General features: G+C 49.9%; 2 protein-coding genes across 3 annotated transcripts in view; one reads left to right on the top strand and one right to left on the bottom strand.

The window, feature by feature from the left end:
- Positions 1–10869, top strand: part of LOC116945900 (T-box transcription factor TBX20-like) — a 44837-nt gene extending 33968 nt beyond the window's left edge. Inside the window, exons 8-9 of one of the 2 annotated variants that reach the window (XM_032960561.2) lie at positions 2659–2822; positions 3708–10869. In XM_032960561.2, the coding sequence (XP_032816452.2) occupies positions 2659–2822; positions 3708–4123 (580 nt within the window). In that variant the 3' untranslated portion in view covers positions 4124–10869. The remainder of the gene's footprint in view (positions 1–2658; positions 2823–3707) is intronic. The other variant, XM_032960562.2, reaches the window with a different exon arrangement.
- CETP (cholesteryl ester transfer protein) overlaps positions 4811–14864 on the bottom strand; it is a 29049-nt gene continuing 18995 nt past the window's right edge. Inside the window, exons 14-17 of the mRNA XM_032960554.2 lie at positions 14245–14314; positions 13454–13539; positions 13012–13136; positions 4811–11228 (exon numbers count right to left, since the gene is read on the bottom strand). Coding sequence (XP_032816445.2) covers positions 13056–13136; positions 13454–13539; positions 14245–14314 — 237 coding nt within the window. The 3' untranslated portion in view covers positions 4811–11228; positions 13012–13055. The remainder of the gene's footprint in view (positions 11229–13011; positions 13137–13453; positions 13540–14244; positions 14315–14864) is intronic.

Raw genomic sequence — 14864 nt, forward strand, 5'->3', positions numbered from 1 at the left:
GGGGAGGAGAGCGATGGGTGCAGTGGTTGGACACGAAGCCTGGGGAGCCTGAGTTCGATTCCACGTGACGGCTCGCTTCAGCGGCGAGTGGTATCTGAACCGGCCCCCCGGGTGGGACCGGTTCACCGAGGCGCACTAGTGCGGTCAGCGTTGGTGAAGTACGGCAAAACGATCCCCAATGATTGACGTGGCAATAGGGAGGGAGGCCTTCATCCGGCCGTGGATTTGCAAAGGTCTGTAAAAAAAAAAGGTCATTCGTTGATTTATTTTATCTGCGATGTGTTCATTTGTGCGAAAGTTTCGATCACATCGTGAAAGCGGCTTCCGTTAAAATAATTATTTCGCATTCCTGTGGTAGGGGACATCGGTCACAATTCCACATTCCTATGGCAAGAGCAAGTTCGCAGCCAACACCAGTGACGATTATCTGAACTGGTCCTGGGCCTCTCTTAGGTCAAATGAGTACCCGGTACGATCTGTAAACATCACTACTAGGGAGACAAAGGCGGCCGGGCGTGGTGCTGGCCACCCACCCTGTCGTTTGCCGTGTCGGCCTTCATAGGTGCTCACTAACAGCACTTGCCCCAACAGTCCGTTAAGGCAATACGGGGGACCATTGTCTTTATCATGTGTAGATGTATGCATATGCATATTTGTGTAAGTTTGTGTATTACTTTAGTGTAAAAAAAGTTTCACCATGAATAGCAAACTACTGTTCCGTAAATGTAAGCGTTTATTTCTGGCATTTGAAGTTTTATGGCAGGCATTGAACATTTTTTTCTATATCTGCTTTTTAAAAAGAGACGTGGTCTCAATAAACTCCCACTTGGTCGCAAAGATTACTGATTGACGTGTTTGCGTGCGTGTCTGTACTCGCGTGTGTGTGTGTAGGCATGAGCGTGTGTGTGTGTAGGTATGAGCGTGTGTGTCTGTAGGCATGAGCGTGTGTGTCTGTAGGCATGAGTGTGCGTGTGTGTAGGTATGAGCGTGTGTGTGTGTAGGCATGAGTGTGTGTGTGTAGGTATGAGTGTGCGTGTCTATAGGCATGAGTGTGTGTGTAGGTATGACCATGCGTGTCTGTAGGCATGAGCATGTGTGTGTAGGCATGAGCGTGGGTGTGTAGGCATGAGCGTGTGTGTCTGTAGGTATGAGTGTGTGTGTTTCTGTAGGCATGAGCGTGTGTGTGTGTAGGTATGAGCGTGTGTGTGTGTAGGTACTCGCGTGTGTGTGTGTAGGCATGAGCGTGTGTGTGTGTAGGCATGAGCGTGTGTGTCTGTAGGCATGAGCGTGTGTGTGTAGGTATGAGCGTGTGTGTGTGTAGGCATGAGCGTGTGTGTGTGTAGGCATGAGCGTGTGTGTGTGTAGGCATGAGCGTGTGTGTGTGTAGGCATTAGCGTGTGTGTGTGTAGGCATGAGCATGTGTGTGTGTAGGTATGAGTGTGTGTGTCTGTAGGCATGAGCGTGTGTGTGTAGGCATGAGCGTGTGTGTGTGTAGGCATGAGCGTGCGCGTGTGTAGGTATGAGTGTGTGTGTGTAGGCATGAGCGTGTGTGTGTGTAGGTATGAGCGTGTGTGTGTGTGTGTAGGTATGAGCGTGTGCGTGTGTAGGTATGAGCGCGTGTGTGTGTAGGCATGAGCGTGTGTGTGTGTGTAGGCATGAGCGTGTGTGTGTGTGTGTAGGCATTAGCGTGTGTCTGTAGGTATGAGCGTGTGTGTAGGTATGAGCGTGTGTGTAGGTATGAGCGTGTGTGTGTGTAGGTATGAGCGTGTGTGTAGGTATGAGCGTGTGTGTAGGTATGAGCGTGTGTGTCTGTAGGTATGAGCGTGTGTGTAGGTATGAGCATGTGTGTGTGTAGGTATGAGCGTGTGTGTGTGTAGGCATGAGCGTGTGTGTGTGTAGGCATGAGCGTGTGTGTATGTGTGTAGGCATGAGCGTGTGTGTGTAGGTATGAGCGTGTGTGTAGGTATGAGCGTGTGTGTATGTAGGCATGAGCGTGTGTGTGTGTAGGCATGAGCGTGCGTGTGTGTAAGTATGAGTGTGTCTCTGTAGGTATGAGCGTGTGTGTCTGTAGGTATGAGCGTGTGTGTAGGTATGAGCGTGTGTGTCTGTACTCGCGTGTGTGTCTGTAGACATGAGCGTGTGGGTAGCACACTGCGCTACGAACCCAGAGACCGGAGTTCGATTCACGCTCACAGACAACATCGGTGACGCATAATTGAACCAGTCTTGAGCGTCCCTTAAGGTCGACTGAGCATTAAATGAGTACCTGGTGTGGTCTCTAAAAACATCGGCAATGGGGAAACAAAGGCGCTCGGGTAGGGTGCTGCCAACTTGCCCCCTCGTGTGCCGCAAAAGTCTTGGTCGGTGCTCGCGAACAGCATTTGCCCCAATAGTTTGCGTAGGCTACACGTGCGTTTGTGTCTGTGCGCGCATGGAGTGCAGCAGTTAGCACAGTGCGCTTCGAACCTGGCCACCCGGGTCGGATAACCCGCTCACCGCCAACACCAGTCACGATTATCTGAACCAGTTCTGGGCCTCCCCTAGGTCGACCCGGCCTCAATTTAGTACCTGGTGTTAGTTGCAAACATTGCTCTCGACAGTCCGTTAAGGATACACGGGGTGGGGGGGGGGGTCTTCGTCTTTGTGCGCGCGTGCCAGCAGCGTGTACCTGGAGCGCGCGTGTGCGGGAGGCCCGGGCCGGGAGAGCGTCGACAGCCTCATCCAGAAGCACACGTACGCACGCTCGCCCGTGCGCCCCTACTCCACCAGCGGCGGCGGCGACGACGACCTGGACGACGCGCAGTGCGGCGCACCTCCACGCGGTTCGTGCGCCCGCTCTCTCGCTCGCTCAATAAACCCCCTGCTCACTCACTCACTCACCCGTCCCACCTGCTTGCTTGCTCGCTCATTGAGTTGCCCGCTCGCTCACTCGCTCGCTCAATAAACCCTCTGCTCACTCACTCACTCACCCGTCCCACCTGCTTGCTTGCTCGCTCATTGAGTTGCCCGCTCGCTCACTCGCTCGCTCAATAAACCCTCTGCTCACTCACTCACTCACCCGTCCCACCTGCTTGCTTGCTCGCTCATTGAGTTGCCCGCTCGCTCACTCGCTCGCTCAATAAACCCTCTGCTCACTCACTCACTCACCCGTCCCACCTGCTTGCTTGCTCGCTCATTGAGTTGCCCGCTCGCTCGCTCAATAAACCCCCTGCTCACTCACTTACTCACTCGTCCCACCTGCTTGCTTGCTCGCTCATTGAGTTGCCCGCTCGCTCAATAAACCCCCTGCTCACTCACTTACTCACCCGTCCCACCTGCTGACACACTCACTTTATGAATCCCCTGCTCACTCACCTGCCCCGCCTACTCGCTCGCTCGCTCAGCCACCTGGCCGTTCACTCACTCGCCCACTCGCCTGACACGGCCCGGTGGTAGGGCGCCCGCCACTCGTCACAGAGGTCCGCGGTTTGAATCCGGCAGGCCGCCTCGGTTATTACTGCGGCTGTGTATCGCACACTTGCACTCACAACCTGTTCATCACTTACCTGCACTCACATTTGTGTATCACACACCTGTATGTCGCACACCTGTGCTCACCTGTGTATCACACCCCTGCACTCGCTCCCCTACACCTGCACCCCTACACCGACACCCCCTGGGCCAACTCCCCGTGCGCTAACTCCCCCGGCGCGCGCGTGCGATTTCAGGCTCGGCCTTCACCTCCACGGCGGGGCTGGCTCTGGGTGGGGCGTGGGTGTCCCACGCCTTCTCTCCGTCCGGCGCGCCCATCGCGGCGCCCCTGCCCGGCCGCCCGGACCGGGTCTCTCCATCGTGCGCCCCTTCCTCCTCTTCCTCCTCCTCGTCCTCCTCGTCGTCCTCCTCCGCCTGCTCCACCTCCTCCTCCTCCATCTCCCCGTCCGCCTCCTCGGTGCACGCCGCGGCGGCGGCGGCGCACGCCTACGCGCGGCTCGGCGGCCTACAGGCGCACGGTGCCGGCGTGCACGGCCCGGCCCTCTCGGCCTTCCACCTGCAACGCTACCACCACTACTTCCAGCAGGGACCGTACGCCGCCGCCATGCAGGGCATGCGGCACCACTCGGCCGTGATGACGCACTTCGTATGAGCGCCGACCGCACGCCGCGACGACGTTTGTTTGTTTTGGGGTTGTTGTTGTTGTTGTTTTTACTGCGGCCGGTGACGGTAGTGGGAAGTCCGCTTGTCACCGGCGCTGTTGCTGTTGTTGTTGTTGTCACCGTTATCGTAATCGGGCCACCGTCGTTGGCACTGCCGCCGAACGTTGGCGTTGCTACTGCCATGTTGTCCATCGTCATTGTCAGCGTGATCGTTTTGTAACGATTGTCATAATATAATTTTCCATCATAACTGCTGTTATCGTGATCGTCATCATCATTTCAATAATTATGGGCATAATCTCAATCATAATTGGCATTGTAAAGCTCCAAATCAAGATTGTATTAATCGTAATGTAATTAAATATCATTACCGTCAACATGTTAATAATAATTTGCATTGATATTAATATTATCCCAATGGTATATTCGGGTTAGCTCTATGTATATAATAGTATATTTAATACAGCTAACCCGAATATATACTGTACTTGGTTGGTAGAGCTGTGACAGCCGAAAACAGAAATTATCCTCATCACCATGGTTTCGGTTAGAATGATCAGTCGTCATCGTCGTCATAATCATCGTCGTCGTCATCATCGTCAGGTTTAATTGTAAAGCCCCTTTTAAAATACGCATTGTCCAAGAGTCCCTCTTCGATCTTGAGAAATCATAATTTGATTGGACATATGTGAAAAAGAGCTTTATAGCTCATCGGATTCCTCCAGTATAAATACATTTTCTGATTCTCACATGCGAAAGAAGCCCAGCAAACACATTCTAACATTACAAAGCTCAGATTCAAACATCTTGGCAGTCGCCTATAACTGGCTGTGATAATTACACTTATGAATAGAAGCAGGAAACAAACCCCACTTTAAACATAGGTTGAAATATGTTTACTTAATACTCCTCCCTGTTCCCTTGATGCATGAGTGTGTGTGCGCGCTGGTGTCCGTTTATAGAACCTGGAACTCAAAACACTCCACTCCCAACCTCTGTTCACACTCACTAAATCCCAGATCTATTGAGCCGAGATCCTTATAAAGTAAATATATATAGAGAGACAGATAACTATGTATACGCTGATTTAATTGTTATTAAGTTTAAATTAGATATCGAAAGAGTGTCTACACTGCCTGGCCATGGCTCGATGGCTCGGCAGGGTTGAGAATGTTGTAAAACTGTGGTGACAAAATTCGGCCAAATGCAGCCGAAAGGGAATGCATCACTCAAATCGATGAGAAATAAAACGACGTTCATTAAAACACCACCGCTGGGAAAATGTGTCACCGACTGCGCTCAAGAAAACGCTGCAGGCCCATTGTGATGTGTGGAAGCGGCTGCCGGTGTAGTTGTCCGTTCGTATGTTGAACTTCTTTCGCACCGTACGTAGCCAACCGCGATAATCGGAGGTGCGGGGTAAGGACAACAAAGTAAACACAAAAAAGCTGTTCTAAATACATGTTTTCAAACTAGGTGATTTAAAAGTGCAGAACTCCAGTGGCCTTTATAATATTGGAAGGAGGAGCGTTCCAGACGGCCGCAGAAGCGCGTCTGAAAGAGCCGCGCGATGCGGGGGCTGTCTTTCTTCGACGGCCAGCCAAAAGCCGCTGCTGCGAGGATGACCGTTCGTTGGGGGGGGTTACGCTGATGTACGTAGCCTTGTTTCTAACGCCGTGTGTATAACGTGGCTTGTTTCAGTGCACGCTCAGCTCCCCTCTCTCGTCACCGCCGTCGCTGATTACGCGATCACGAGCCGCGACGACTCTTAAATGCTGTACCGTTCTTCAAGACTCGGCGGCAGAAAACTTGCCCCAAGCGCGACGCTCGATTGCCCCGGGTGTCGGGAGTTCAGATTCTGGTTGGAGGTCAATGCAGCCCGACATCGACAACACACATCGACAACACACATCGACAACACACATCGACAACACACATCGACAACACACATCAACAAACACACATCGACAACACACATCAACACACATCGACAACACACATCGACGAACATAAATTTCGTACGCCCATGATGCTTCCATTGCGTTGCGTGTATCATAATCGATCGTTTATAATGCACACAGATTATACAACGGTTTACCTGCAGCCTCATGGAATCCACGAGAGACAACAAACTGGGTAGACAATACGAGACATTTGCACGAGGCTACCAATGTTACTCTACGTATGAGACAAAACATAAATGGTTCTTAACCCCAAATCATGACATTTCATTGAATCATAACTGGGAATGAGGGCCTCCCCATATGCAGGTCATGGAGGTTAATTGACCGTACTTCATCATGCTGGTCGGTGCGGATTGGTGATGATGGCAGGGAGCATATATGTGGGAGCATAGTGCAGTACAACAATGGATTTTGCTTCACTGACCTCTGCTGCACACAGAGTAGCCCCTCCCCCCCCCCCCCCCCGCCGTGTGACTTGCATACACCGCCGCATGTCTACAAACTGGTAGTGCAGCTCTGTTGTCGTACTACAGGGCAAAGTGAAATGCTGAGTAAGTGTTCCGCACACGGCGTAGTGATGTCACTGTCTCAGAAGGGGCGTCGGGGCTGTGTGTGGGGTGGACGGCCGCGTCTGTTACAAGGCGCAACGCGTTCTCGGGCTCGTGAGATGTGCCACGTGGTTTTTTTTTCTCCCCCCCACCTCCCAAACCCCCGAGCGACGGTGATAAGGCGGAGAAGAGTGATGAACACCAGACGACCTCGGCAGGGAATCTTGCGTAGCTCCCACTCAAAACTATTTACAAGCAGCGGCGGCGGCGGCGGCGAGGGCTACATTCGTACGGCAAATGTGTTCGGTCCGCATCAGTACCGTGCAAGTAAATGTGCAGTGGGTGGCTGTGCCGGGCAGGACATTGGTTACAAGTGGCACGGTTGGCTCCTCCGTTTAGCACGGTTGGCTAGGTACGGTGCGAAAGAAGTTGAACACACGCACATGCGAGTAGACGTTTATGGTTGAGCTTAAGCGACTGTGCACGCATGTGTGTATGTTGAACTTCTTTCGCACCGTTCGTAGCCAACCGTGCTAACCGGAGGTCGCCGGGGCAAGGGCAACAAACTGTACACACAAAGAGTTCTAAAGAGGCGACTTTTCAGTCGAGGTTTAACGTAGCGATGCACGTGAACGCCTGCGCCCAACATCGGCTTAACGACGAGAGAGGCCCAGCGAGCGCCGGTTGCGCTCGACGGTGAAAGCTGCGGGAAACGCGGCAGATGGCACTGTCAGCGTGAAGTTTTGGTGACGAGGGACGGTCGGGTTCCAAATTTGTTGCTGTTGCGAGACGTTCGGAATCATTCGAATCGGTTTAAAAGGGACAAAAGAGAGCGCATCTGGCTGCACGGTGATGTCTTTTGGGCGTGCGATTGAAATGTTGGAAACTTGAGTTAAATTCCCAGTAAAGTTTTGACTCAAACCATTCACTTCCCCAAGGTCAAGGAAATGAATGCCACTTCGTGGTGAATCAGTCGTGGTTCTGTGGAGAAAACCCTGCCATAGGAATGTGGAATTTTCATCACTGGCTCAAAGCCATAAATGGAAATGAGCATCACCTTGATTGGTGAGACTCGTAAACAGTGTTTTGCTTAGTTTTATGGAAGAACATTCCGCATTCATTCCCACAAACTTCAGTCATTGTACTATTTTCAATGAAAACATTATCCGAGGCTACATTTTCAGCATCGCACGTGCCAAAAAAAATTGTCTACTTTTACTTGTTCCAACAATAGATCTGTGATCAAACCCTGGACAAAATTTCTTCTGGTCCCTGGGCCTATTGCGCTGGTGGGGCATGGCCTCTTTCTTCACCGATATCTACTTGCACGTGTCTCTCCACTTGCGTCTGTTCGCCGACGCGTCTTTGAGACGCCTTCCATCCCGTCCACTAGATGTAATTGCCTATTCTGATAAATCTCAGTGAGTCACTGCAAAAGAACTTCCTCTGATTTCTAAATGTGGCCTGAAAAACATTCTCCTGATATCGTGGACAATTCAGCCTTAATACTCCAGAACAGTGGCTTCCTTTTCCCACAGCCTAATAATCACAGGGTAACTGATGATTACTTCAAATGTTACCGCATCGGCAGATTCCTGATTTTGTTTAAACGCATCGACGAGGCTCAAACTCTTATTTTCCCCATTTTTTTCTCTGAGAGAAACACCAGATGGCAGAAATGTCAAGATTTTCTTATCGTCTCAGCGACAGGAAATATAACCGTCCTATTTTATTTTATATTTTTTTTGTTCCATCGCATTCTGATGTTCGTCTGGGTGCAGTGACTGGGCAGTGGCCTACGACAGCGGTATGCACTACACACCGACGCTCTCGATCCGGATGTATTTATATCCGGACGGCGATATATTAAGTGCCAGTGCCTCGTACGTGCGCGGAACACCCCGGGGCTATCTGTGTGCAGCCGTGTTCAGTGAGTGCTACCAAATGATGAAACGCACCATGCGTGCGGCTGGCATCGCGCTAAGTGGGTGCATTTGAATTGTAGAGTCTCCCGAGATGGCATGAGAGAAAACGGAGGTGCCACCGGTGCTGAGATGTTAACTACCTCGCCCGGTGTACAGGAGTTTGTGGGTTCGATCTTGACACTGACGCCTGTACATTGTGGAGTTTGCATGTTCTCCCCGTGGTCTTGTGGATTTTTCTCCGGGTGCTCCGGTTCGAGTATTTGGCTGCTACAGATTTCCACAAGATGAGCCGATTGGTTGAGCTGTCACTTGTCACCAGGTCGCCTCTGAAAAAGAGCTACATAGCCCGGTGGGCCTGACCTGGTAACATAAAAAACTAAGTTTTATAGTAAATATTTGAGCATCGTTTCACGTAAAAATTCCCCCAGCTTTGACTCTTCTCTTGTGAAACATCCCTCTCGCTGTGGTGTTTACTTTTTTTTTACTTACTGCCCTATGTCGCTCCACTGTTGCGTCGTGAAGATCTCGCCCTGGCGGGCCGTGACCGTTGTTTGACCATACTTCACCGCGCTCAGCAGTGTGCGTGGGTTCCCAGGGCCAGATCACGCGGCACTCACCGCGGCTGGGAATTTATCTCCGGTCTCTGGGTTCATAGCGTGGTGCTCAAACCACCGGGTTGCCACCAACCCCCCCCCCCCCCCACATGGTGTTTAAACACAGGAGTCGGTATGTTGTGTGTACCTCTATCACACTCGCGCAAAACAGCACTCTGAACGATGGCCAGGTGGCTCACAGGCCTCGTAACAACGGCTGGGCCGTGTCGGGAGAACTGACGCAAAACTGCCGGGGGTCTCCCCCTGGCTTTAAATGCGGGCAAGTTGCAGCCACGTTTGAATAAGCCGAGGATTCCAGCGTACATCGAGTTGATGGTCTCGGCCGAGGGCGGCACCGCAATGACTGCACCAAAAAAAAAAAGAATACCGTGGGACAAAACGAGGTTCCCTCTCACCCTGCCGCGGAGGACTACACATTGTAAATACCGTGCCATCCAATGAATGGCATTCATTGGACCGCTCTTTACAGATCGCAAAGGGGCCTCGAATTGAAGTGACTTGAGAAGTCGTTCCATGGCGTGAACTTTTGCAGCCAGCCACTTCCCGACGGGAGCGAGGCTCTGCCCACTGAAGGGGGGGGGGGGGGGTTCCCCTTTGCAATGTTGATTTGCCCCCGTGGTTACATTCCAACAGCACAGTTGCAATATAATTGGTGATAAATTCCCCCCCACCCAACCCTACCCTCTCCGCAAAAAAAAACAAAACCTGTACGGATTTTTACGAAGCTGACTGAAAACAAAACTGGTGTAATTTCCACCACGAGCATAATTGCCACCTTAATTTACCGCTTGGCGACGCGGATCTAAACCGAACTTCAATCGGAAATGCCATTTAAATAAAGAAGACAAAATAACAAAAGAAAACCACCGCTGTGAAAACCTAAATGCGTTTCTCTTTGTCGCCGACTCAATCGTCGTCGACTCGAGCGATGCCACATTCCCCCCGCTCGCCCCGGAGGTGGAAGCAACCGGTTTACCAGCACTCGGAGGTGTCGCGCGTGTCCCCAGAGGGGCACGGCAAGACCACGGGGACCAGTCGCGAGCGTGGGCGGAGACGGGGGGGGGGTGGTGTGGCGGGAGGAGGAGGAGTGGTCACAATTATTTAATTGCATATCTTGGCACGTGAATGACAATTTTGAAACGTACACCGGAGAACAAACTGCAGCGAAATTGAGAAGCGCGCGGCGTAGTCTGAGCGGGACGACTCGGAACGAAAGTGGCCGATGACTGCAGTTTGGTTTCTTCTGCGTGGCCTTGCTCAGGGATGGCAATGGTTGACCCCCCCCCCCAAAAAAAAAAAAACCCAACTCTGGGCCACCGGACCATAGGGAGGGAGCAGCCTCCAAAAGCTGCCTACACTGGAACTTTAAATGGACTGTAAAGAGGTGCAATATAAGTTATTGTCATTAAAAAGGGAATGTCCGTTGCATGTTAAATATTGTTTTTGTGCTTTGTTAAGTGTTCATAATTACCGTAGTAATATTTAAAGCTCATACGAATCTGATCCTGCATGCTTTTGCAACTAACCCGAGCGCAATGGCATATCTGTTATACTATATTTAATGCGTTTTATAACTGTGCCAGTGATATATATATTCTTATATCACTTTAACCTGTTGTCATATATATGTACACTGAAAAATACACAGAGGGTTGAATTATAATAAACGATTATGTTGAAAGACACTACGCTGTCAACGACTTATTTTAAGAGGAAATGACACTTTGTACACAGTCACGTGATGTGTGTGTGAGGCGTCGATTCACCCAGGAGAACCCCAAATGAGTCTCGAGAGAGTCGCGTTGGGTTTGTTTGGCACACGCCACGAATGAGTGTTTGGCGTTGTGCGCCGAGATAATCGGAGTGCCTTGAGAAAGCCCGCGTGTTCGAGGGGGATAACAATCAAAGATCCGTACGAGAAGATTCGATAATTCAATTGCTGTACTGCCACTTCATGGCAACCTTGTAGCCAGCGGCTATAATGCCTGGTATTGGCCAGGCAGTCTCCCATCCAAGTATCAACCCCCTGCTTAGCTTCTGAGATCTGAAAATATCAAACATACACAGAGCGATTTGGTTAAAGGCATATTGATGTATACATAACGATAATGATGCTACTTTATATTTATGTTTTCTAACAAGTAGGGTACTTAATCATTATACAGCAACCGAAACAATATTGGGCGTATTCATTTTGTTCACATCTTGGTGATAGTTAACTCATTATCATTATCCCTTGAGGGCAGGTAAATTAAACACAATTTGGTGAGACTGCACCACACGTGGTGGGAAATCGGTGGTAGTTCGTTGAAGAATGGAATGGCCCCGCCATAGGAATGTGGAATAGCTCACAGCGGCGACAACTTGTTGCCTGCCTCGATGTATATCGTATCACAAAAGATAAATAAAATGTATGAAAAATAATAACATACACGGTGAATATTATAAATACAAGCAATAACAATACGTTTTTTAAAAGCTTCATCATTATTATTACGCTCGTTTATCCAGGAAAGTCTATTTCCTGTGGCTCTTGCCAAATTTTCACAGTAGGGGGCGATGATTGCCGTGAATATTCCGCTCGAGTAACTCGCGGGGTCGTAACGTACCCCATGGTGGAAACATCAACAACCGTTGACTGATTTCGATTTAAAGCTTTCGTGACTGCAGGGATGCATCTTTTTGGATCTTTCGTCGGTAAAGTCACGTAGAATGGAAATAAAATAATAAAAATAAAACATAAAATAAAATTCTCACGACGTTTCGGCAACAACACAAGTAGCCTTCTTCAGGTGAAGAACTGTCCGGAAGACAGCTCAAGCGCTGTCTTCTGGACAATCCTGTTTCTTCACCTGAAGAAGGCTACTTGTGTTGTGGCAGAAACGTCGTGAGAATTTTATTTAATTATGTTTTATTTTTATTATTTTATTTCCATTCTACGTGACTTTACCGAAAGAACCAAGAAGATGAACCGTTGTCTGCCTTGCAAAAGAGACCTCATTGGCACCGGCCCTATTCAATGGGCCCAGGTCCCTACCACAGCCTCGCTGGGCTAACGCGGCAGCAAGGAGGCTCTGCCCCTGGGCCTGCTTTCTCACTCAGTGCAACAACTAAAACTGTTTTTTTTTTTACTTGACCAAGTAAGGTCCACTGAGCTTATTACAGCCCCTTTCTCAGAAGCGACCTGACCGCAAGCGGTAGCTCAACGAAAGTGGCTTATCATGTGGAAAGTTATAGCGGCCAAATAGTCTAAAGCGCATGCTGATTCTAAATGTGGAGGGGAAAGAAAGTGCACGAGGGAGCCACCCGCATTCACCTAGGCGCCTCTGTGGGGCAGTCATGGATGGCATCACGAGTTCAACGCAGTACAGGATGAGTGATCAATGGCATCAGTTGCATACCTGCCAACCCATACGGTTTACCCGTGTTCTTGTACAGGGAAGAAAATGTGCCGCTTTGTTTGCGTTTCTCCCTTGTTACGTGACTTTACAGGATGAACGTTGAGATTTATAAGCGGCACAGGGTGACCAATAAGGTGTGAATTGGTCTGTACTAAGGTAGGGCACTGAGAAGGGGTTGACAGCTGTGCAGTTGTAGCTCGTCGGATACCTCCAGTCTAAATAAAGAGTCTGATCGTTTAGTTCCACTTCAGCCACACCAGGGAGGGAGGATCCTATTGAGGTTCCCGCACCTCCGATTAGCAAGGTTGGCTACGTACGGTGCGAAAGAAGTTCAACATACGAACGGACGTCGTCTCTTTTTGCGAGGCAGAGCAACAGGGCTATTGACCACGACCGATTTTCTGACACGTTGAGCGACGCCCCCACCTTATGCTGCCCGGGATATCAACACGCGACCTCCTCTGACAGGCTCAGCCGTAAATCTTCTGTTTGATGATCCTCGCAAAGAAGTGATCCTCAATGGAGATGTTCGTCTCCAGCTGCAGGTAACCCTGTGAGACACCAGAAGCCAGCTGGTAAGCCACTAGCATCGTGAAACCTTTCACAGCCTCGTGGAATAAATATTCCTTGTGCATTTACAGCGGTCGCATCACATTATTGTATTGTCAGTTTCCAAGCACGAGACATACAATCTCTCTCATTACAATGATGACAGATAGTTTTGAAAGTCATATATGTGGCATTAAAATTGTATCCTTCAAGCTTATCATATACCCGCTAGATTCTAATCTTTCAAATGCTTAACAGTATGCATGCGTGATAACGATAGTAATGGCAGTGAGAGCGTCACGGTTAAGGGTTCACGTACGCGCTGAGTGTTGAAGACCGGGTCGACGAGCAATATGCCGTCCATGCCGTTGTGGTTTACGGAGTCTAAAACCTCCCGTTCGAACCCTAGACAAGAGGGCGTCACGAGAAGTCGGCAACAATAACGACGGTGACGCTTTGCACAGAGCCGAAAGCGCAATCGCGGGTCGCGGTGTTGCGTTCGGACGAAGAGCTCCAACACCGCCGCCGACGCCGACGGTGATGGACCGCTTGTGTACAGACGCGCTTGTTCACGCTGACAGAGTGGTGGTGGTGTTGACTGACGGTGGTCGTCACAGGAGTGGTGGTTATAGACAAATAGTCGTGCACGCTCTGCTGTTGCTGTGGGTGATCGTACAATGGCAATGGTGACGATGCAAACGATAAATATGGTGGTGATAATTAGCATGTATGCCGTGTAGCTCAGGACCATAGAGAGGGGGGGGGCAGTTGGGGGCCTCATTAAGGGCTGAGGGAGCCTCAGAGGGAGGTCTCAATTGGAATTTTGCTCCAATACTTCAAAACCCTTTTGGTGCCCATGGTGTTGTTGTGGATTATGGCAATGATGATGACAACGATGACAACAATGACGAAGATGATGACGACGATGTTGACAATGATGATGACGATGATGATGATGATTACGATGACAATGACGACGACGACAATGATGATGACGACGATGACAATGATGATGACGATGACAATGACGACGACAATGATGATGACGACGATGACAATGATGATGATGGTGCTGCTAGTGGTGGCCATGGTGGTGGCAGCACGACCTACGCTCCAACACGACCTCCTGCGCTACGGTCTTCACGTAATTCCTCAAAAGTTTTGGGAAAGTGGCCAGCTCCTGCGCTCAGACACGAGAACAGTGTTCCATCACGGACGGAACCGAGGCACGGTTTTTCGACACAACCACCGATATATTTTTACAGGAACTTATGGATTTCTCAGCCAAGAGAGAAATGCTCCCGTTGTTTCTAGTCACTTTCGATGAAGGTCAACGACGACCGGTGACATTAGATCATTATTTTTTTTGCGAAAATATTAACGAACTGCGTTGGCAGCGGTACACAAGCACAAATAATAATAATCATCATCATCACCACCACCAAATGCATTATCAACGCTGTCTTATAACAGTACTGAATACATAACAGGCTACCGTTATGTTATTAATCAACAATCCAGCCGGGTGGCGCTGGGGTTAGTGTGTGCCGCTCGCAATGGTAAAGTCCCGGTCAGTGACTGATTCATGTCTTGATCTGTCTAGATTCAACAATCAACAACACTTACACCTGGTAAATCCACTAATATCCGCTTATGACTGTATTATCTCTAACCTATGCAGTGTCTTCACCTACACTTCAACCATGACGTCATCTCGACTTCCTCTCTCT

Source organism: Petromyzon marinus, chromosome 25 (assembly GCF_048934315.1).
Source record: "Petromyzon marinus isolate PM22_M1 ecotype Great Lakes invasive population chromosome 25, UKy_Petmar_22M1.pri1.0, whole genome shotgun sequence".
Classification (NCBI taxonomy): domain Eukaryota; kingdom Metazoa; phylum Chordata; class Hyperoartia; order Petromyzontiformes; family Petromyzontidae; genus Petromyzon; species Petromyzon marinus.